General features: G+C 34.9%; 1 protein-coding gene and 2 long non-coding RNA genes across 3 annotated transcripts; 2 read left to right on the plus strand and 1 right to left on the minus strand.

The window, feature by feature from the left end:
* The first annotated feature begins 4,352 nt into the window (after positions 1–4,352).
* LOC147558230 (uncharacterized) lies at positions 4,353–5,036 on the plus strand. Its single transcript, XM_086659000.1, has one exon. It carries the CDS (start codon positions 4,353–4,355, stop codon positions 5,034–5,036), a length of 684 nt encoding a protein of 227 aa, XP_086515126.1.
* Positions 5,037–7,683: 2,647 nt separating this feature from the next.
* LOC147558231 (uncharacterized) lies at positions 7,684–9,745 on the minus strand. The gene is made up of 3 exons (XR_015235460.1): positions 9,662–9,745; positions 8,953–9,018; positions 7,684–7,877 (listed from the first exon to the last, which is right to left on the minus strand). It is a non-coding gene; the product is annotated as an uncharacterized LOC147558231 (long non-coding RNA).
* Positions 9,746–16,532: 6,787 nt separating this feature from the next.
* LOC147558232 (uncharacterized) lies at positions 16,533–20,756 on the plus strand. The gene is made up of 6 exons (XR_015234313.1): positions 16,533–16,862; positions 16,996–17,181; positions 17,288–17,410; positions 17,562–17,607; positions 19,468–19,599; positions 20,044–20,756. It is a non-coding gene; the product is annotated as an uncharacterized LOC147558232 (long non-coding RNA).
* Positions 20,757–25,160: the final 4,404 nt, after the last annotated feature.

The raw sequence follows: 25,160 nt of genomic DNA on the forward strand, positions 1-25,160 counted from the left end.
ATATATTTTGTCAAATTTTTGTGTATTCTCATAGTTTCCTAATTCTAACCACACATATATGTTTATAATTTTTTGATTTATCCAGAATATCATTTATGTTTTTGTAATTTTCAATGAGCGAGTTTGTTTCGCAGCCGAAAATGCCTTCAAATTTCTTGTAGGATTTTTTAGATCTTGCATGGGTTTTTTTAATTTTACCAACATTATATAAACTCTAACAAAATTGTATATTTTACAAACTTAACAACATTGCTGCCATAATAACTTTATCGTCCGTAGAACTGTGCACATGTTTCGTAAAGTTTTACATTTTTATCCTTTTACATTGTTGTTTCTTTTATCATTCCATTAATTATTGTTTGAACACTAATTTATTTCACAAATTTAATGATCAGATTGTGGTTGTATGTGATTTTGCACATGGAAGAACTTGTTGTTGAATCTAACTATAAGCATTTTTCATAAGAAATATTAGTCGAAGATTAATACAAGTGCATACGAAGAGGGTTGAACTAACTTGGTGGTTACTGGATGCACCGAAGGATAAATGACCAAAAAAATCTTTAAGTTATTAGTTTTTGTAATGAATTAGTATAAATTGAAAGTTAATGGAAAATGCTAGAAGATATCAGGAAATACTAGAAACGCCACAACAATGTGGACAAAACTTTTTGAATTCTAGCAGCATTTTTTGAGTTCCTAGAGAAAACCATTAAGGTAAAATGTACCTAAAATCGTATACATAAACCTTAGGCCCTAAGTCACAAACTCTTGAAGGAATAACTTTAATTACCTACATATACACGCCAGAAAGAAAAAAAATCAAGTTATTGTTAGCGGATCAGACCAAAATGCTATAAACACCAAAAAGATGTCTACGAAACGTTTGGACTCTAGCAGCATTTCGTTGTATCTACAAAAAATCATCAAGGTACAGTATGTCCTTAGACCGTAAGCCACAAACCTTTAGGCAAATATCTTTGAGTATATCCTTATAACAGTTGGCATAAATGGGTGAATATACGACCTCATGACTCTTTCTTAGTTATTTTCTATTTGATATAACATATCTAAATATGAAGAACTTCTTACAAATGAAGAGTGGAAAAAGTTGTACAATAAACTAACAATTATGAAGATAAAAAGCTTAAAGAATATTATAAGACTAAGATAGATTTATAAATCAAACAAAAAGACTGATTCCATTTATATAGATGATCAATTGAATGTAGAATCTCGATGAACTTGTGCTATCACAGCATATTTCATGCTTAGCTTAATGCAAAACAGATTCCACGTATGAAACTCAGATTAATACAAGTGCATACAAAATATAATTTATAAAAATAATTTCAAACCATAATAATATAAATTCTCCCGGTTATCAAGATAAAGAACTGTATATTTGAGGATTTCCAGCACCGCATTGCACCATTTCAAGATTCTAAGTCCATAAGTTTCTCTTGAAAGATTCAAATTTACTTTTTCATCCCGTAAAGAACATTTTAGTTTTTTTCTTCTTCTTGTTTTCATTTTTGGCAGATAAAAAGATAACCTGCATCTCTTTCAAATATTTCTAAACCTAGTACTAATTTGAATCACTCATCAAACAACCCATCTCCCTCCCTCTCTCCTTCTCGTAGTAGTGGTGATGGCCGGAAATTGTGGTGGTGGTTGTCAGCATTTGTGGGTGAAGGTGAAGTGAAGATGAAAATAAAGACTACATGTTAAAAAGCAATCAGATTTATTTTTGGGTTAAAAATGAATATGCCCCCTATGTCAATCTTGGTTGACAAAGTCTTTATCTCCCAATTGATCATTTAATTATGGATAAGGAAATTTATTTTTTGTTATTGCCTTCTTTCTTTTCTTTCTCTGTATGTTACGCTATTTCGGGATTTTCTCTTTGTGTTGAACTTCGGTCTCCACGTACTGTTCTTACTGTTGAGGCCTTTTAACCTAGTGATTTCAAATAAGTTAATATAAATTTGCGTTGAAAACTTTCACTTTTATTCATGAGTCAATCCATGAAAAAATGTAAAATAGGGGGTCATCCCCTACTTTAGGAGCCACACAGGAAGTTGACCATATTTTAGGAGACAATAGAAAAATGACCCATATAATTATGGTCGCTGATGTGGGGAAATAAGAAATAATTTTTGAGTTTGTAGCCCAAAAAATGACACTTGATAGTAGATTTAATCCACTCTAAAATTCATGAAGGCTTTTAATCCAAAAAAAGAAAGAAAATAAACATCTAGTCCAAAACAATCAATCCCAATAATAAATCCAAATCCCTAGATTACATATTTCAATCTAATAACTATAATAACCTTTTATATAAAGATTTCAAAAAATCTCTTTTCAATCTCAATCTCCTAAAATATGTATTTACTCTCACTTTCTCTCCTATAACTAACAAGCTCAATCACCCCTTCCCCCATTTTATCTCTCTAAAAACCCTAAAATCAAAAACTCAACCAACCGTACCTCCTTCATCTTCAACAAACCTTTATCCCATCGATTCATTCCCAACACGGTCGCAACCTTTCTTCTTCTTCCATTCCCTCCATCATCATCTTCATCTTAACAGTAGCTCTTTTAGTGTAAGAAAAGTTGATATTCAAGACTTCAACCATCATTTACGATCTCACAAGGTCGGTAGATTCTGCTGATGTCAAAAATTGGCATTCCGTTAGATCAGCATGAAAAAGGGAGTTGATGCATGACAGCCTCCGTTATGTATGATTATTCTGTTATGTTGGGTGTTATTCAGCCTAGTGTTCCTGCTTTCTGCTCTGCTTCTCTTTATTCCAGTTCCTCGTTCCTGGTCCTTGCTCCTGCTCCTTGTTCTTGCTCCTGTTGGTCTGTTCCCGAGGAGGGAAAACCTGTAAAGGGTTCGAAAATGTTCCCGAGGGGGGAAACTTGTAAAGGGTTTGAAAACCGCTGCGCCTCTCAAGCCAGTCAGGGTGCTCTTTGTAGTAAAAGAATAAATATTGATTGATCCTTTTGGAGGGCGAGTTATGAGAACTCTGAGTTTCTTCTGATCTTTTTGGGGTAAAGAGATCGTGTCCTGTGAAGGACAATGTGGGGGGTCTTTTATAGGCGATATTAGGCCGAATGTGATTAGTGGCGGTGGTGAGGCGGTTGCCGTCAAACCGAAAGAGAAGTTTCCTCTCTTGAGTATCTAGGGTTTCTCTTAGAGTCTATCTCAGATATTTGATAAGTGGAAGTTCCTAAGTTCAAGGATTCTTCGTAGATATCTTGTCGATGTGATAGACTCTAAAGGAGAAGTTTCCTCCTTTAGAAACATGGAGTCGAAACTGGCTTAAACACTTCGAGATGTGTAGCCGACTGAGATCTTTCTGGAAGCTTCGGGATTAAGTCGGTAGGTCGCTTGGCGCTGCTGCCTCCCCAGTTCTGGGCGTAAGACACTGGCCGAACCTGTGTGGACCCCCTTACTCTTTTGAAGACCCCAGGGCTGATCTGTCTATGCCAAGGGCGTTTTGCAGGGTTGGTTTCTTCTGGCCAACCTCCTAGTTAGGGGAATATTCGGTGGACGATCAGGGGCTCAGCTTTCCTGCTACCTTAAGCCGGGTTGACCCAGTAGACTTCAGGTCTGATCTTGACTCTTCAGACGTTAGTCAACGTCCGGACATTTTGTGCATCATCAGATTTATTAAAATTGGAAAGAGAATCAACTCTTTCCAATGATGCCCAATATGACTAGAATTCATTAGTTAAGTTTCTTTTTTTGTTTTTACACATTTATGTAAAGTTTCCTAAGTATTGTATATCATTTCAACTATAAATACAGATAAAGGTTATCGGTTTTCCATAACCGAAACCATTCAGTCATCTTTGTTATGGTATACAGAGCTATTACCACTCCACCGAGTTATTAGTCGATCCTTCCCCCTAGTATCTTGCCGGTAGACTTGAATTTTTTTTCCAGTGTTCTTTGTTGTCCCGATTCCAAATCGGTTCTCCTCATTGCTGTGGGCATCTCTTCTTGCTGTTTACTCTTCTCGGATTTCTTTTTCAACATGAATCCCATCGTACCACATACACCTGGTTCTTTGTTAACTAGTTCTTCGCTCTCAATCCCTCATCTCAACTCAATGATTTATTTGAAGCTGACATCGGATAACTACCTCTTATGGAAGCCTCATATTCTCTCACTCTAGGAGAGTCAACATCTTTTGCATCATCTTGATGGTTCTGTTTCTCCCCTTCCACAAACTGTTCAATAACAAGATCGGTCGTTTACTGTAAATCCGACATATGAATCTTGGAAAAGTATGGACAAGCTAGTTTACACTATTTTTTATAGATCTTTATCTTCTGAACCCATGACAGAAATCATGGGTCTCACTCGATTTTCCGATGTCTGGGATCAGTTAACTATTGTCTATGCAAATTCTGGTGTCACACGGGTACTTCAACTAAAGGAGGAAATTAGGTCTATTTGTCGTGGTAACTCTACCATTTCGGATTATGCTCAAAGATTTCGGGTACTTCTCGAATCTTTGAAAGAGGTAGGTGCACCTATAGGATATGACGAAAAAGTATTTTGGTTCCTTAAAGGGTTAGGTTCTGACTACAAGTCTTTTGCCTCATCGGTTCTAACTAAACCTCCTTTGCCGACATTTCGTGATCTTCTTCAGTTGGTGCTATCACACGATGTTATGCCCAAGTCTTTTGATACTACGGTTGCTCCTCATGAGGGAGCTTATTATTCTTCTTCGTCCCGACCCCTTCCACGCCGAAGCGATAATCATCAGGATATTGGAAATCGACCAATATGTCAATGGTGTAAGAAGATTGGCCATACACCTGATCGTTGTTTCAAGTTAACAGAGCAAAATAGAGATCGTCCTAATGACAATCGTAACTCTAACCGAGGGGCTTCATCAAATCGTGTTTGTGTTTCTTCTCGAATTCATAACCATGATGCTCACACGGTTGTGGATTCTCCAAATGATGATGTTACTGCTGCCCTCACTGCTAGCTATGACTATAACAGATCCTCATGACCCTTCTTGGTATGCTGACAGTGGAGCCTCCACTCACATGTCCTCCTCTTCTGGTTTGTTTTCAAGTTTAGTTCCGTATCATGGTAACCGTCAGGTTATTATAGGTGATGGTTCCCCATTGTTTATTTCTCAAAAAGGTTCTCTCACTCTTCATACTTCTCATGGTCGTCTAACTTTACCGAATGTTATTCTTGTCCCTCAACTCAAAAAGAATTTATTATCTATTAGTCGTATCACTAATGACTTAGATTGCCTTCTCATTTTTTCTAAACATAGTTTCACCATTTTTCAGGAGAACGGAAGGATTCTAGCAACCGGAAGTAGGCACAGAAACTTATACACTCTCGAGTCTCGATCAACCTCAGTCTGCCCTATTCTCCTCTACTACATTGTCTCTTAAAGCTCCTCCAGATATTTGGCATTATGGTTTTGGTCACATTTCATCCAAAGTTTTAAATTTGCTTAATAAGAATAGTTTAGTTGAATTTTCTACTAGTCAGGCGTCATCATCTTGTACCTCTTGTCTTATGAGCAAGAGTCATCGTATTGCTTTCGATTTAAATCATAAACGAGCAGATTCCCCCTTATTTTTAGTTCATATGGATTTATGGGGACCCTCTCCCGTTGTTTCGTCATCTGATTTTAAGTATTATGTTTTGTTTGTTGATGACTATAGTAGATTTTCGTGGTTATTTTCTCTTCGTATGAAGTCTGATTTTTATTTCGTCTTTCTTACTTTCAAAAACTTAGTACAAAACTACTTCACAACTAAACTAAAAGTTTTGCAAATGGATGGAGGAGCTGAATTTCAAAGTTCCGAGTTTTTATCTCTTTTGACTCAATGTGGAATTGAAAAACGTATTTCATGTCCTTACACCCCTTGTCAGAATGCCCGCGTCGAGCGTAAGCATCGCCACGTAACCGAGATGGGATTGAATCTTCTTTTTCATAGTGGTGTCCTTAGTAGTTATTGGGTTGAAGTATTTCAAACTGCCACCTACCTCATCAACCGCATGCCCGCTCTGGTGCTTAATGACTCCTCTCCGTACTCCGTGCTCTATATTAAGGTACCCTCTTATTCTATGCTTCGGTCTTTCGGTTGTCTTTGTTTTCCTTAGTTACGACCTTATGCTCCCAACAAATTAATTATCTCCTCGTAGTATGCCTTGTGTTTTTGTAGGGTACAATCCTCATTACAAAGGATTCAAGTGTCTTGATCGTACAACTAGTCGCATCTATATCTCTAGTCACGTCATCTTTGATGAATCAATTTTTCCCTTCAAGGTCTCCACTATATCCTCAAACAAGCTCCTGTGCATGGTATGAGCGGTTTAACACCTTTCTTCTAACTCTTGGCTTTGTGATAAGCAAATCAGACGGTTCTCTCTTTATTCTTTCAACATCTTCTGGTAATATTTTTCTTCTATCATATGTGGATGATATTATCCTAACTGGTGCGAATTCAAAAGTTATTACTGCTATTGTTGATAAGTTAAGTATGGAGTTTGAGATAAAGAATTTGGGGGGTCTTCATTACTTTCTTGGGATTGAGGCCACATCTACTACTAAGGGTCTTATACTCACTCAGTCCAAGACCTTTGATGTACTCTCTACTCTTAATTTAGAAGGGGTTAAACCTTCATCGACTTCTATGGTTGCGGGTCATCATCTCTCGAGTGAGGGAGTTTTATTATCTGATCCCACTCTCTATCGCAAGATCGTTGGCTCTCTTCAGTACCTCACTCTGACTCGACCAGATTTGGCTTACTCTGTTAATGTTGCGTGTCAGTTTATGCACGCTCCAACTGTTGATCACTTTCAAGTGTCAAACGCATTCTTCGTTATGTCAAAGACACACTTCATCTGGGCTTACATATTAATCGAGACTCTTCCTGTGATACAATATTTGCTTATGTTGATTCTGATTGGGCTGGATTCCCCGACACTCGCCGCTCTACCACAGGTTTCTCTATTTTTTTTGGGTTCAAGTTTAATTACATGAAGTGCCAGAAAGCAACCAACAGTGTCTCGATCCAGTTCTGAGGCAGAGTACCGTGCCTTAGCTACTGTTGTTGCTGATCTCACGTGGATTAACTTTATTCTTCAAGAACTTGGAGTTAATTTGTCTCAACCAGACTTAATTTATTGTGATAATAAGAGTGCAATTTCAATGACTTCGAATCCAGTGTTTCATGGGCGCACAAAGCACATTGAGTTAGATTATCACTTGGTGCGTGAGAAGATGGTTGTTGGCTCCCTACATGTCAAGTTCATTCCATCTCACTCTCTACTTGTCGATATTCTGACTAAAAGTTTGTCCTGACTGCGATTTCTTGAATTGTGCCCCAAAGTTTGTCCCGACGTTCAATTTGCGGGAGGGTATTAGGAAACAAGATCCCACAGATTGTGACGCCCCGTGTCCCAAAATAGACCACGCCCCGACAATTCACAGACGAGACTAAAATCCGGCAGAGTCTCCTCTGTAAATCGAACCGGTCGCACCTGCAAAACCTGTTATGCAAACCATACATTCGCATATACAAGAATAAACTATAGAGCGGAAGCTAAACAAACTCAACACAACTTCGGGTCGGAACCCGAACCATAAAAAGAACTACAAAAGCCTCTTACACATAGATATAACTTATAAACAACTCTAAGTCTTATATATATACATATTCGAATTCGGTTTCTGCAATAAATACATAACTTTAAAATAACGAAAAACCATATACGCAAGACCATAGAAAACGACGCAACACTACTAGCCTCGTCAGACAGGATCACCGGCTGGAAAACAACTCTGCCTCGAGGCTACGACAATAACCTGCACACTAACAACTGGTAGGGGGTCAGAATACTCACCGACACGAGTTATTCTGGTAGAAGACCAATCCAACAGCCATCACGTTTTCAAAAGTTCATTTAATAAGTTGTAAACATCATGACAAAGCGAGTTATCAAACAAGTTACCGTATGTACTATATACAAAACCATTTTCCTTAATCTAGCAAGCAATGGCAGTGATTAGCTGCCCACCCATGGTGCGCTCCCAATAAGAGGAAAGTTCCTCAGGAGAACCTAGAGTGCGTTAGATAGTACCAGCCCATTTAGGCACTAGCTAATGCACTACGTCTCCTCGAGAAAGAGACCTACCCCTAGCCGGTAAGCCTCTCTCCCACTAAGGGACTCCGCAATCATTGAAGAGTTTACCTCATGATACATATATACCTTAAGTATCTAAATAAGTTTTTGATCACCGAGTTCGAATAAGAGAGCCGTCCCCCAATACCCATGGAAGGACCTGAACCTCATTCTCTTCGGTACCCTGTCATGCATCTAATGCGATCTTTCAAAATCAGTTTCATTCGTATATCAAAACCAATATTCATATTCAATTCATTATCTTATCAAACACGGAAGTGGAACAACCAAGAGTCATATCGCCACAAAGCAGAGGGATTCCCAATCAATGTCACCTCCCAGACGAGCGGTCAGGAGTACGTCTCTGAGCCTCGAACTGGAGGCACGAGCACCAATGGCCAGCAAGTGAAGCACTCTACTCCCACAGGTCTCATGACTAGTGTCGCCCACCTCACCGGTCTCACACCGGTCTCACACGGGTCACACCCGTGTCCACATGTCATCCTACCCTCAATGGCTACGTGCCCGTAGGTTGACATAATCCGCAGTCGGGTACATACAAGATAATCCCCAGTAGTTCACAATCACCGTAAAATCAGTTCGAAAACATTTCTCATATTGCAGTAAAACCATTCAACCATATTTCAGTTCATCACATAAATCGAGTTTCATGCTACCTAAACTCTAGTTATAATGGCGCATATATAACTATAGAATCTAGCATATTCATTATTTATAAAACCATGCTGGATAAAGGATTCAGAACCCCTACCTCAGTCCTTGCTCACCAAAGACCTCCCGCCTACCAGACGACCAAATTCCTCCTCATTTGCATACTCTGGGATAAGGAAGAATAACCAAAACCGAAAAGAAACATTAGGTTCTTATACTAAGAACCTTCGTCAATAAAAAGAATCATTAAAACAAAACCATGAAAACTTAAAAGCAAATTCGCTAAATTCGGAAGACTTCAAGTATCTGTCGAATCGATCTCTAACTTTCATAACCAAGTCCATTGAATACTTGAAATGCATAGAAACCAACTAACCAATTTCCCAAAAACTCTATTTTTCATTTTAGAGTCTTCATAAGCTGACAAATCATATAATGAACTTTATAATATAAATCTATAATCGAAATTGCCCATTTATTTGAAATATGACAAAATTTGGGTAACAATCTCTATTCCAATTCATTTCCAAACTATTCCAAATATGAAATTCGAGCCGTAAAATAATTCGGCACCACCCCGTCTATATATGGTCACCCCAAAATAGTCCATAACATTCTAAACATGATCCTGAACATGAACCATTAGAAGAAATCGAATAATAATCGTCTAAATAGCTCCAAATTTCGATCCCAAAATGAAATTAGTACAACTATACAGTTATCGAAATAATCATCATAAATCCACCAAATACGGACGAAATTGAAAATTCTAAACGGATAGATATGTAGAACAAGTCGAATGGGACTACCTGGAAGAAGTTTCATGAAATTCCGACAACCGAGCGCGAAGTAATTGACGACGGAACCTTCGGAACCCTACACGGCCAATATTCCTCTTTGGTTTTCTAAGGTTCTGTTGTTCATGGAATTAATTAAGAAAAGTGAAAAAAATGAGATTAAATGGTGGCCATTTAATGGGCACGTGTAGCAGGGAGGGGGATTTGGTTGTTTGTAAAAGAAAGGGTTAAGGTGCCAAATGTCATCTTACAAAGGGCCCATGTATAATAATTAAATTTCAGCCCCTGACTTGTATATAGATTATGAGAAAGTCCCCCATAACTATACCTTAATAATTCAACCTTCATCAATTACCATTTAACTCCCAATTTGACCTTTTCTAAATGCCAAATAGCCCCTCTTCTAACCGTTGCCTTTTATTTGTTTAACCGAAAACATGGGATGTCACACAGATCTCACAAGATCGGTGGATTCATTAAAATTGGAAGAGAATCAACTCTTTCCAATGATGCCGAATATGGCTAGAATTATTTAGTTAAGTTTCTTTTTTGTTTGTACACATCTATGTAAATTTTCGTAAGTATTGTATATCATTTCAAATATAAATATAGATAAAGGTTATCGGTTTTCCGTCGTTGAAACCATTCAGTCATCTTTGTTATCATCTTCTTCGTCATCTTGTTCCCGGTCAAGACTTTGTTTACATAGATTTTGTTCCTCTTATTACATCATCTTCTTCATCCTCTTGAAACCATATTTGTTTCTTAGTGGTCAAGTCTTTGTTTATTAAGATTTCATTGTTTTTAGCATATTCATGCTTTCTATTTCATCTTCTTTCCTTCTTTAAAAAGGGTTCAGGGTTTTCACATAAATCTTTTAATTTTTCTTTTTCTCATTCATATGCATCTTCATGTTCATCTTCACGACTATATTCATGTTCATCTTCACGACTATCTTCATGTTCTTTTGGTTTTTGTCTCCATCTTCTCCTGGTTATCATTTTCGTCGTCTTCTATATTTTTGAGATATTTTTTCGCAACATTACAGCTGCCAAAACAGATCAGACATTTTGGTATATGTCTGATAAAAAACTCATTTTGTATCAACCTTTTTCTATATTTTGAATTCATAAAAATGTTGATGCAAGTTATGTTATGTATCATGTTTTGTCATAGTTTGTCTTACATAACGAGTTTTGCAACACATAATAATAAATAGTGATATATTGGGGTTCCCATAAGTATTTTTGATAAATTGCAAGTGTTATTTTGGATTTTGCTCTATACAAGTATGTGAAGAATGATCTCAAACATGTGACCACAATATGTCTTACAGAAGAGTGTAATGGCGAGTTCATGGTTGGTCCCCAATGAAATGTAAATCAATTTTTATTTTGAAAGATATGAAAAAGTTGGATGAGACATGGGAGCTTCTCCTAGATTGCAAATTATCAATGTCTACCTGGAAAAAATCATGAAATGTAGAATAAATAATATGAATTTCAACTAACATTATATATTTTGTACAATATATAATTGCCGATAGATCAGTCACAAACTAACTTTCATGTTGCAATATATGTTTTTTATACTGTAAAACGTCAGAATGCAATCCAACATAATGTTTATTCCTTTAACCAAATCATGAAAGTGTTATGAATTTTCTCAAAAAAGTAGTATAAATAACTTGTTATTTATCAAACAAAACACGCAATTGTTAAGGAAAAACAATATCTTCGTCGACATATTAATAAATTACAGACAAGTAATAATATGATATTGTTGGAGCAAAATACGTATGCTAAATGGATTCCCGGATCTCATGTTGTTGATGATTTGTATCACTTGTCTGAGTGTGTATCTAAACTGTGCTATTGATTTGTTATCCAGTAAAAATTTCGATTCCCCGACAAAACAACATTTGGTTTTGACATTATGAGAAATAACAAAAGGGTCCACGGGTTTTAGGCCCAAATAAAATTCAAAAAAGGATTAAGGTCCAATCTTCCCAGAAAATAGGATTTTAGTCCTTTTCCCTTTTGGAAGGAACATTGTTGATACATAATGTGTTATGTATGACACATATAAAAAAAATGAAATAAAGTATGAAACTTTAACAATAAATAACACGTCATTTATGAAACAAAACAAGAATCAATGAACAGAAAAACACTGTAACTTTGAAATCTAGACATACTTTAACTTTACTAAATGTGTTTTGTTGTAGAAATATACGTAATTGATACTAAATAACGTGTATATTGCGGAACAGATAGTAAGGTTGATGAAATCAATCCAAAAAATCTGAGAAAAAAAGAAAGAAAGAGAATTTTGGTGATTAATTTTCAAAAGTGAGTTTTTTCTTAATAAAGTTATAATAAATATTATGATTAAATAGAAATGATAGAGATCTGTTTTTCTATAGAGATAATAGGTCAATTTGGACTAAATAGCCATTATAATTATTATTTTGGCTTAAAATCCTATATTAATAATAGGGTGGACTAAATGTGTGTTTAGGTGTAGATTTTTTGACTAGGAACCCAAAAATTAATAACAAAACCCTAACCCACTTCACTGTAAAACAGATTTTTAGGGAACATCCATTTCAATACTTCAACATCTCCACACAAGAAGATACCCTAAAACACTCCACATAAAAAGAAAACGTACCAAAATCTAGAACAAAATAAATTGGTGGAGAGGAAACGATAGAAGTATAAGGATTTTTTTCAGAGAGAGATGTGCATGGTGCAACTAGATTTTGGAAAAGAACATAAACTCCTATTTCTAGAGAGAGCAAAACTTGTGTTCTAAAAGAGGCAGCTTTTGTAATGAAAAGATATTTTGGGTTAGGGTAATGCAAAGTACGGCAGAATTTTATTTGGTTTGAGCGGGAAAAGAGTAATGATTGGTTGGACATAAGTATTATTAGGTTGAGGCAATTATGGTCCAAAATTGAAAAGGACTAAAAACCTTTTTTATGGGAAGATTGGACCTAGAACTTTTTTTGGGCATTCTTCTTCAATTCCGACCACCATCTGTCTTTTTCCGAATCTCATTTCTACGAAAGCGAAGACAAAAGATTGCCGACCAATGCCATCCACCAAGGCCAACAACTTTCTTCACTACTCATTGCAAATCCACCAATACGGATTTCGTGCGGTTGTTTCCGGTTACTATAACTTTAGTGTGTCTAGAAAGAACAAAGAGTTCTTGATCACCACTTTCTTCACGACTCCTTCACTAGCTTCTTCATTTCTCTGCAAATCTACACTATTTGATTGCTGTTGATTCTGCGAAATTCCATAGCCATTGTTCACTGATCCTTGATTGGTACTGTGATGAACCTGTTGAATGCATGAATATGATTGTTGTTATTGTTGATAACAACACCTATCTGTTGTCGTTGAAACGACTGAACTTTCAGTTGGAAACTCTAATCATGATTTAGTAAGATATGATCGACCAAGCGAAACCTTAAATTGTTATGCTTTCCTTGATCGATATCATTCTCAACATGAAAATTAATTTCCGACGAACGACCACCATTAACATTAGCAACCCCAAAACCAGCAGTCCCATTTTCAACAACAACCATGATCAGAAAATTTTGATAGCAAAAAAGAAAAGATTAAAAGGTCTCTCTTTCTCTCTCTTAAAATGTCCTCCCTAAGAATTAGATCATTTGAAGTATCAATACATTTATGAACGATAAAGAAATAAATCTGCCCTAAAAGAAAAACAGAAAAGAAATGGTAAAAGAAAAAAACGACTTAATCAAAAAAATCGTACCTTTTTTCTAGAAACCCTTGTGATTATTGATTAAGATCACTCCATTTATCCACTTCCCCGAGATTTCCACAGAGAATAAACGAAGTCCAGAAACAAATCCTAGAGCGAGAGAATGAGAACTTTTCTTCTCTTTATTAGTAGAAGAGAGAAGTTTATGAAGTTTTTTTAGAGACAGAAAGTGGTGTGATGATTTTTCACTTTTGTTTAATGAAGAAGTTTATAAGTTTCATGAAGAACCTAAATTCAACTTGATATCTGATGATGCATAAATTGTCCAGACGTTGACTAACGCCAAAGAGTCAAGAACATACCTGAAGTCCAACGGGTCAATCCGGCTTAAGGCAACAGAACGGCTAAACCCTCAGTACTCCGCTACCTACACCCATAACTGGAAGGTTAGCTAGAAATATCAGCCCTGTTTCGCCCCCGGAACAAACAGATCAACTCTGAGGCCTCCAAAGGAATGAGGGGGGTCCGCGTAAGTTAGGCCGATGCCTCACACCCTAAACTGGGGAGGCAGAAGCGCGCCAACAGCTTACCGACCCAATCCCAAAATCTCCTTAAAGATCTCAGTCGATTACAGATCTTAAATGTTTAAGCAAGCTTGGACTTCAAGAGTCCAAAAGGAGGAAACCTCTCCTAGAAGATCTATCACCTAGGTAGGATATTTACAAAGGATCCTTGAACTTAGGAACTTCTATTTATTCTAGATACGATACGAGATAACTACAAGGGAAACCCTAACCACGAACAGTGGGAAACTTCCCTAAACGGTGGATCACAACCGTCTAATCACAGTGGGTCTCCCCCCATCATCTTTCACAAGACACGATCTCTCGACCAGAAAGATCCCTACTTACACAGAGTTCCCATAACTGGCCTCTAAAAGGATCGATCAATTTTCATTCTTTTACTGCAAAGAGCAATCTGACTGTCTTGAGCGTCGGAGCGGTTTTCGAACTCTTTGCAGGTTTTCCCCCCAAGAGTCAAGGAGCAGGAGCAAGAAGCAGGAGCATGGAAGCAGAGCTGGAGCAGGAAGCAAGAATCACAATCAACTTACTAGAATATTCGATCATAATGGACACTATCATGCATCATGTCCCTGTTTCATGCTGATATAACGAAAGGTCATTTTTTGACATCAACAATATCCAATAGACAAATACCCAATTTATGATGACAGTGGTTGCCGGATTTGGTGATCGGAAAAAGAGAGATGAGAGAGAAAGATTTGAAAAACAATTAAGTGCATAGAGAAGAAATAGTGAACAAAAATTTATTCCCCATAAAAATTAGAAAATATATGGATAAACTAAAGTTGACCAATTTTTTATGAAGTATTTGTACCTCGGATAACTTTCTTATTTCCCAAATCATCGACCATAATTATTTAGATACAGTCTTAAAATCTTCTTGATTATCTTTACGTACCTTTTCCTTTTTACCTAAAGCAACTCAAAATCTCTTTTTTAGTGTTTGCATTAGACCATCTATACTGCAAAACTCATTAATTATCTTATTGCGGTAATAAAGATATTTGAAAAAAGGATTCCCAATGCAAATATCTAAAATTCCTTTATTTACTTATATGACATGATTATTTCAGTAAAAATAAATATAATTAGCGATTCTGAAGATTTGAAAAAGATTGATTCAATTGACTTTTATATTGAAACTGTTGAGTTACAATTACAGATATGTTGAGAGGGCATTCTAGAAATAAAGTTTTTCCTCAATCTCTAAGATTAGAGCTTCTCCAATGCAACATTCAATCTTAGAAACTCTGAGTGCCACATATGCTCTTTAGAGTTTTTTCTTAAAAACTCTCTCCAATGAAACACTCTATTTGGATCTCTAAGATGATGTGTTGAGGGTGGAATAGAGATATCTCAAGAGGACACTCTATTCTAGAGTGTCTTCTTGAGATATCTCTAATTGTCCAAATCATCAATATTAGATTTTCAACCAATAGAAATCGAGTCTTCTGTATTTTTTAAATAACTAATTATTTATTTACAAAAATAACTGTCACATAAGTAACTAAGATAAGTTTAGAGTTTTGCATTGGAGACACAAAAAAATTTAGGATCTCTACTTTCGCCACTTAGGAGTGAGAATCTCAATTGAAACTTAACACATAAGATAAATAGAGATTTTTTAGAGTTTTGCATTGGAGATGCTCTTAGCTAGTACCACATTATCTCTATTTGTCCTATGTGTCAAGTTCCAATTGAGATTCTCACTCCTATGTGACAAAAATAGAGATCTTCAGCTTTACTGGGTCTCTAATGCAGAACTATAAATTTATCTTATTTACTTATGTATCGTAGTTATTTTTTGTAAAAAAATAATTAGTTATTTAGAATATATAGAAGATTCGATTTCTATTAGTTTATATTCAAATATTGATGAGTTAGGTAATTAGAGATATCTCTATTCTAACATCAACACGTCATCTTAGGTATCGAAATAGAGTGTTTCATTGAAGAGAGTTTTCAAGCAAAAACTTTAAAAATCCTATGTGGCACTCAGAGTTTCTAAGATTGAGTGTTGCATTGTAGATGCTCTAAGAGTTTTGCATAGGAAAGAGTTTTAAAAAGAAAACTCTAAATATCTAATGTGGAATTCAGAATTTCTACGATTAGTCGAAAATGCTCTAAACGGGGCTAACAAATCTCAATTTTAATCGTAGTTTATAAATGAAAGGTTGTAACTGTATGCGCGAACGAAACGTTACCAATAACTCATTTTATTTATGCAAATGTTTGCAGAACCAGACAAATAATTTCCAAGAGACAAGTATTTTAAGTTGTTTTTAAATGCTAAAATTTAGTAAATGATCATGTTGTCTGCGTCTATAACTATAAGCAAGAAAGGTCTTCAATGAATGCAATATCTATATAACAAAACAGAGTTGGTTAGTGCTGACTAGGACAAAATTAATGCAGCTGACTAGGATAAAATTATTACAAGGTGCAGCTGACTAGGACAATGTTAACACCCATGTTTACTATAAAAATTTCACTTCAAATCAAGCCGTTCAAATGAACCAAATGGCTAACTCTACTGAAATCGAAAGGATCTGAACTTCTTATCCAATAAAACCCTTGGGTACCCCTCCCTTTATCTCTCCACTTGAAACGGGCGCATTCAGTCGATTCGTTCTCCTCATCTTCCCCAAATCCATTTTCTAATCTCAAGGTTGAGATGAACATAATTTATCACCTTCTGTTACAATCCTCCCTGATCTCCTTCAACCTCTATCTCTATTTTCTCCTTCATCTTTCTCCACTTTCTCTCTCTGTACGAAGTGATGATTACTTTGGGGGAATGAAATTGAGCGATAAACAGAATATCAGTCGATTGGTCATTGTTCCAAAAGATGGATTAGGTGATTCAATTACTATTCAAGTTCAAGGTGAGATTCCTAATTCAATTACTTCCATGGATTTACAAGTCTGTAATTCTAACAAAAAAATAATAAAAAAATCTTTAATGATTTCCAATTTGTATTAATCATTATGGGAGTGTGTTTTTTGGGGAATATGCAGAGAAAGGGTAGTTGTTCCAAGAACAAAACTCTATATTTCTTTCATAGCAAATCAAAATTATGAAACTATTATTGGAATAGTAAAGCTTCTGATAGAGATTCCGGTGGACATGAAACTAGAGCTTTTAATACAGTTGTGGTTGATATAGAAACTGATTACTTTTGTGCTACAGGAATCACTTTCAAGGTAAAAATCAAGACTTTTTTTATTATTTCAAACAACCAGGTCCATATTCATAATTATAATTGAAAAATCTAAACTTTAATCAGTTTTGGACATGCTTTTGTTGCAGAATATAGTAATTGCCGAACCAGAAGAACCCGGAATGCAAGCAGTGGCACTTAAGATTACATGAAATGAATCGATGTTCTTTCAAGTGCGGATTTTAGGTTCACAAGATACTCTTCTTTGAATGGTTCGTTATGTTTGATATTTTGGCTCAATCTTTGTGATTCTTGTTATTAGATAATGATTCGAGTACTTATAGTGTCTGGATCATGTTATGGTTATTCACTTAATAAATTGTACTTGTACATGCTTAATGTTTTCTCTTTCTTCAATTTCAGAGCATTAGGTATTTGGTACAGATAGCATTTGCCCCCTTGCCTGCAGGTAATATTTTTTCTTTACTTTTTCATTTGAGTTTGAGTCTATGTTGCATGGATAAAAAGTACTACAAAAAATGCTCATAATGGAGTAGAATGGATGTCTTTTTAGTTTTTGCATTTTTTTATATTTCTTGCAATTTGTTTCCTCCAAACGATCACTGAAGATTCTAAGGTTGGGTCAGATCTTTTCCTCTATGTGGTCTGTGATATGAGAAGGAAGTTCAATTAACTCTATCTTTGAACATGAATAAGGATATTGGAGTTCTTCAGTAGCATTGGCTAACAACAAAGGTTGCATTTTTTGTGTAATTTTATATGGAAAAAAATGTATTTTTGCTAGACGATGGTGTTGATTATGAATCTACTGATATTGATTGACCAATTACAATGATGATGTCGATTATGTATTGAATTTTTGGGTTCCTAGTCCAAAAATCTACCCCTAAACACACATTTAGTCCCCCCTAATATTAATATAGGATTTTAAGCCAAAATAATAATTATAATGGATATTTAGTCCAAATTATTTAAAGTATATCTAGACTTCAAAGTTTCAGTGTTTTTCTGTTGAAAAATTCTTGTTTTGTTTCATAAATTACCTGTTATTTATTGTTAAAGTTTCATACTTTATTTCATTTTTTTTATATGTGTCATACATAACACGTTATTTATCAACAATGTTTCTTCCAAAACGAAAAGGACTAAAAACCTATTTTCTGGGAAGATTGGACCTTAAACTTTTTTTGAACTTTATTTTGGACTTAAAACCCATGGACCCTTATGTATTCTTGCTATAAAGATGATGTCGATCATCTATTGCTGCTATAACGATGATGTGAATCATGTATTCTTGCTACAACGATGATGTCGATAACATGGGTGTTGTCTTGATATTTTTTTCATATCTCGGAATTCTTTTTCAATTATGATAATTGTAACATTGCTAAAAAGCCTACAAATGCTGCGATTGCCAAAGGCGTTAGTGAGGCAGGGAAATTTAAGGGACTTTGCCCTGTCAAGGCCGATCCATTGAAGGGTTTTTGTTGTTTTACTTGGTGGTTTTAATGAGTTGTTGCCGGCCTTTTTAGAGCCGCTAAAAGCTGAAGTGAACTTTTGTTTGCATCCGAAACACAACTATTAAACTTGCTATTTGGTTCAATAAAAGGCTGCATCAGGATAAATGTAAAAGAAAAGGAAGAAGGAAAGAACTGAGAATAAAAAGGTTTTGTGAACATCACACTTATTTATAAAGAGAACCATTTATGCTCATAGTCTTCAACTTCATCATATATGCACATAACAAATTCAAATAGGAATACAATATCAATTATTAAGTTTTTTGATGCTAGCTATGAGTTTTTTTTTTTTTTTGTTGAACTAGATGCTAGCTATGAGTTTAAACTGGCAAAACCAATTGTCATTAGTTTGAGAGTGCTGGATTAGTTGCTACCCTGGTAATTAAGTCGCATCGGGTTGCCCTCCCAACTTTTTCCACAATGCGAGAATACTTATCTGAACGTTAAATAATCCACTTATGTTGTATCGGTAGAGGTTGTCTGTTCCGAAACATTGCTAGAAGAGAGCTTATTCATTAGGTTCAATCTAAGATGTACTATGATTTTTATAGTTATGGCATAAATATGGTATCATTGGTGCTTCATTGATGCTAAAATTGCTTTATTAGATGTCGATACTCGTATCAATTGCTCAAATATTTGTCAAATACTCGCATATACTTCATATGAGATATTGACATTACTTGTATACTTTTAATATGAAATCTTTGTGACTTAATATCTGTCAGCATTTTCAAATTATCTTAACAACCCGTATGCTACTAAGTTGGCTATAGCACATTTTCAAGTTATCTGCACAAGCCGTATGCTGCTAAATTGGCTATAGATGAACAAGATTGGTTACACATGATGTTTTGATGAACAAGGGCAGTTGTATGTAGTTGACAGACAAAAAGAACTCTTTAAGTGTAAAGGATCAGGTATTTTTCTAATGAATATTTGTTTTTTGTAGTTACTTTGTTTAAAAGCCAGCTGCCAGCTGGTTCTATATTGTAACTGAGCTCCTAATTTGACCTTTGAGCTTGCTGAACGACCCAGAGACATCTCTATTGTTCTAGGGATGGTTCATGTAGATGTGCCACAAAATCTTAGGTGGTCAATCAGATCGGCTGTCGGTACTCAGGGGTTGTGCTAGCTTTTGGAATCAGGCGCAACAACTTTATTTTCTTAAATTATGACAATAATCTTTGAGTTGCAATAAGCTTAACATATTCTTTAGTGTATGTATTTAATCCAACAGTTTTTATTACAATTTTTATTTGCTTTCTATGCTTCACCTTCCACTATTAGCATGTTCATTTAGTTTAATATTATTTTAATAGGTGTTAATTCTCTAAATTGATTACATTTTCCCTCATTTGCAGAGGTTTAGCAGGAGTATGCAAAAGATTTGGTTTGACATTTTCGGTTTATTTCTAAGGACTTGGAGAACATATGCAAGGTTAAAAGAATTTATCAAAAAGCATCTGCAAATTTTGTATTGTGGCTCATGTGGTGCTTGTGTCCCCTTGATGAATGATCTCGCATTTACTGGTATATACTCCATCTTTCAAATTATTTATCAACAGTTTAGTCTTAGGCAGGAGGTTGGTTTCCAACACTTCTTGCACCCACTCTCGCTAACATCATGACAAATTCACGTTCTTCATGCAACACTTTGGGATTAGTGTAGCAGTAACGAGAAATGAACTTTGCCCATTAAAATTGAGCAACTATTTTAAGATGTCTTGGTACCAATGAACAACGTTGTTATTTGTTTAATGTTAATTCCATTTTTGCAGTTGAGGACTCGAAGTAATCATGTAAGATACTTTCTAAGGTTGTTGCCATATTTTTGTATTTTTCTTTAGTAACTTAGATTCTTCATTTTTCTTCTTCATTTTTCTCATTTTCCACACGCTTGTGATTCATCTCAAGAAACGTTTTTGCTCAAACTGAGCAACTATTGTAGCCGGCTGCAGGGCAAGTCCTAAAGAGTTTGAGGAATTTGTTGTTAAATTTTTATTTTGTTAACATTTGTCTTTGCTTCTTCAATAAATTATTAAGGAGTTTTTATTGAATTTTTTTTTGTAGTAAAGGTGTTCAAGTTGTCTGTTTTTTTTTTCTTTACATAATGTAATAATGATGCATCAAACAAGTTCAGTCGTGCCGGAGGCACGGGTTATACCTAGTATATAATAAGATAAAGAAAATTAGTCTATGAATGAAAGGTTGAAATAATCATTCGTGCTCACGAAAAGTTACCCAACTCACTCGTTTTATTGTCAAAAATCGGTCAACCCAAATATGGGAATGAAAGGTTGGAATAGCATTCGTGCACCTGATTTTTAAAATTATTTTTCTCTCCTTTCGATTTTTGTCAAATCTGAAAGTCAGAATTCAGTTTCTGCTCTCGAATATATTGTTTGTAGTTTATATCTTTTTTTCTTTTCTTTTATCTCTTCATCTTCAAGTTATAGTTTTTTCACATTATCTTTGTGCTTTATTTTCTCAAACCACAATTAAATGTGATCTGCCATAACGCGTTAGCCAAGAGGAATTTGCAGCATCTGTAAGATGCGGCGGAAACCTAGTACTATAAAAAGGCTCATAATTAACATGACGTGTTTTTTTTGGATTTATACCCATCTTATCCTGAAATGTTGTACTTTATAGCAACGCATGATGAGCTTTCACATTTTCAAACCCTTTTCTTTTGAACTATTAGAATGCAGTATAACAAAATCCTATCTTATTCTTCAACTTCGTCGACATATTGATTTTTCTACTTAAACCAAACTTTTTCTTCTCAAGAAAGATTTGTTTCTTGTTCATAGTACGTTATGAACAAAAAATAATACGTATAGTATAACTTACAATACAATAAGAACAGAAATTAAGTTTGTAATTTTGTATCAAAACGAGTAACTAGTGAGATAAAGACTTGAAAGACAGAGGTGCAAGAATGTTGTGATAGCTAGACGATTAAAAACGGGAAGATGGCCAGTTGTGAAAGCCGGAGGCCCGTTAAGGTAGCAAGGGCAGGATAGTCAAATTTCAGAGATTTAGACCTCCCGCCTTTAAAATAGCGTGTAAGGCCCCTTAATGTAAGCCGAAATAGATTGTAACACAATGGTAGGAGAAAATAAATAGATAGAATGTGGCAACATAATGGGCTTCATCTTTGACCCATGCTTCATTTGAGACCAAACTCAGACATGTTAAGTTGGGCTATGAACTGAAGTCCAGGTGTAGTTGGGATCGGAACTTAGGTTCGAAATTTTGAAGGCATATTGATACATCTTCACCTTTGTATTGGTCCTACGAAGATATACAAAAAAAACTGCTTTAACCTCCATGGCCTACATGGTGGATCTGTTTTTCTTGGATTTTGTTTAAGGTTCCAACTTATTTGGTGTTTTTTCTCAAAAAAAAAAAAAAAAAAACAACAACAACAACAACTTCTTTGGTGATTTTTCTAAAAAAAACAACTTATTTGGTGTTTTATTTGATGTTTTTTTTTTTCGTCCTTTGAGATAAGGGATTGGGCAATTTAGTCCTCGTGATGCTCGCAATTGCAAAAGGATAGGTATATATGGATGTGAAATTGGGGATATTGTCTGTTGTTACGCTGGGATTCTCAATTGTTTGACAACTGGTTTTGGTTCTTCCTGCCACAATAACATCCATTTTTATTGTCTAACTAGGTTCCCACCGTACATACATGCTTAGGTGTTTACACGCACTCTGAGAATACTGTAAACACCTAATCCGTAAGACCGATATGTGATTTAACACAACGGCGTTAGTCAAGAGGGATCTACCGCGCCTGTAGGACGCGGTGGGAACCTAGTTTTCATATATAAATCGTAAAAGAATATATTAAAAAATTAGATTGAAGTTAAAAGGAAAAATAAAAAATTTATCTATCAACCAAAACACAAAAATAACCATTATTAATTTCAAGGGAAATTCAAATACAATAAAAAGATGAATTAGATATTCAGAAGCGCTGAATTTTTTTTAATTTGAGGCTATATTCCAAATTCATCATATTCATTAAATTATTTTTCTTCCTCAAAAAAATATGAGACAACATTAAATTCTCCACGAAAAATTATTATCATTCAGCTCTTAGTTGACGCTAATGATCACAGGGATAAACTCTAAAATCAGTTGGACGCTAAAGATCAATTGGATAAACTATAAAATTAGTTGGACGCTAAAGATCACAGGGATAAATTATAATTGGACCAAACATTACTCTGGAGCAATGGATTCTTATATCCCCTGGAACAAAAACTAAATATCAGTTGACAAAACTAAGGTTATGTTTGATTACAAGGTGGGGAAAGGAAAATAAAAAGAGCAAGTGTTTCTCTGGGTAACATTTTCATTTAGAAAATGATTCTTTTGAAACATTTTCTAAAGTTTCTATTGTTTGGTTCACCACGGAAAAATAAAGTTGTTCGCCATCATTCTCATTCCTCTCATAATCAGGTTATTATCCTCTTTTAATGCAGTTCTAAAATCAAATTCCAATAACCTAGACCTTGAACTAACCCCATTTTTAGTAGATAAACGGGAGACATAAGATGATTTGTTTCGGGTTAATCACGAACTTCAATTTAGATTAAAAACATATTCAATCACTACATCTTCATCTTATCAAATCTCAAAACATCCAAACCACAAGAAAATAACAAGCACGTAAAAGTAACGAAATGCCTATCGTATTTTTTGTATTCATATATCTAAAAGAAAAACTTTGATTTCATAAACAATAAATATGAAGTTGATGAAACCAAAATGAGATAACTAAAGAATGATATTAAGAAAACAAAATGAATAACTAATGAGAACAATGGAATAAGTTAGAAAGTAGGGATAAAGACCAATTTTCTTGTGGACATTTCATTGAACAGTTTGTCAACAATGATTCAAACTGTTACATCATTTGTATCTAGCTAAAGATTTTCAATAGTAAAACATATGTTATGACTCTACAGTAAACTACCAAATCAATTAAATACAAAAATGTGAATAAACCAAATCAATGAAATAAAATTTTATGACTTTGAATATTTCTCTCATAAATAAATATAGTCATTGGATCATACCACTGAAATTGGTTTTTATTTAACAAGGATCTTTTTTATTTAACAAGGATAGTTACAAGGAATTGTGAGATAGACGTTCACCTTTTATTCGATCACAAAGTTAGAATTAATCTAGACCTAGATAAAACTTCCTAAAGATATCCCTGGAGATTTTGCCCCAAACTTTCGTTGAAGAAGATGTCCTGGAAATTTCGACTCAAAGAAGGTGTTTAGAAGTAGATGAAGATTGATGGGTCAAAGTTGTTGAGAGAAATATGGTAAGGTGGGAGGGAGGGTCGGTGGGAAAGAGATTCTTAGGGGGGAGGTGGGTCAAAACTTTCCCTTGTTTCATGGAAATTCAGGAAATTTTGGTCACGTGAGTGAAAATTTATGATTCCCTGCAAATCCTAACAAACACTTGAAAATGTAAAATTTTAGGGAAAGTGTTTCTATTTTCTCTGGGAAACTCGTAATCAAACACACCCTAAGAAGAAAATTAGAACTTTAAAAATTCAAACAACCAAGAAGAAAATGAAAATCCTTGCAAGAATACGAAAAATTAATGAACTTTAGATCACATAGAGACATATGAAATCTTTTTACTAAACAATAAAATCGTATTATTCGCAGATACATAAATAAATCGTATTATTTACAAATACATAAATAAATGACATTAAAAATTTTCACATGACTTCTAAAAAGTACAAATACAAATACATGAAGCGAAAGATCGATTAAACTGTGTATGAATGATAGTTTTCTTCCGCATCGATGGCAATTCTCTCTCTTAATTTTTTTGTCTCGATAAACACCTTCACTTTAATATATGCAGTCCAATTAGACGACCAACACAACAACTATCAAATTCTCTTAAGCCTGTAAAAATCCTATATAGATCAAACATTCTGCAAAATAAACCAAACCTGTAAGTGAGTGAAAGAGGAGATACACCAACCTTGATAGGAAGAGGATGAATGACCTTATATATGAAATAAAATGAAATAAGAAGGTTAATTAGACATGAAATTTGAGTGCAAACATTTCTCTAAACACTAAGAGTAATCAAAACAGATTGGAAGAACCATAAAGATGGGTTAGAACGGATAAAAGTTTAAGATTAGGGTTTCTAAATTATTTGTTGCTAATGAAGGTAATTAATCAAAACAGATTGGAAGAACCATAAAGATGGGTTAGAACGGATAAAAGTTTAAAATTAGGGTTTTTAAATTATTAGTTGGGTCAGAAGTGATTTTAGGTATACGAGGGTAGTTCGGTCCAAAATAGAAAAAGACTAAAATTCCTTTTTCTGGGAAGATAGGACCTTCTTCCCTTTTTGGATTTTTTTGGACCTAAACCCCACAGACCCGGAATAACCTAAGATGTAATATGTCATCAGTTCA

This window comes from Eschscholzia californica, unplaced genomic scaffold, assembly GCF_041429995.1.
Source record: "Eschscholzia californica isolate CP2 unplaced genomic scaffold, dmEscCali1.0.p SCAF_2, whole genome shotgun sequence".
NCBI classification, from domain to species: domain Eukaryota; kingdom Viridiplantae; phylum Streptophyta; class Magnoliopsida; order Ranunculales; family Papaveraceae; genus Eschscholzia; species Eschscholzia californica.

Bases quoted from the DNA above. Each gene is read 5' to 3' on its own strand.
- LOC147558230 (XM_086659000.1), top strand. From the start codon at position 4,353: ATGACAGAAATCATGGGTCTCACTCGATTTTCCGATGTCTGGGATCAG.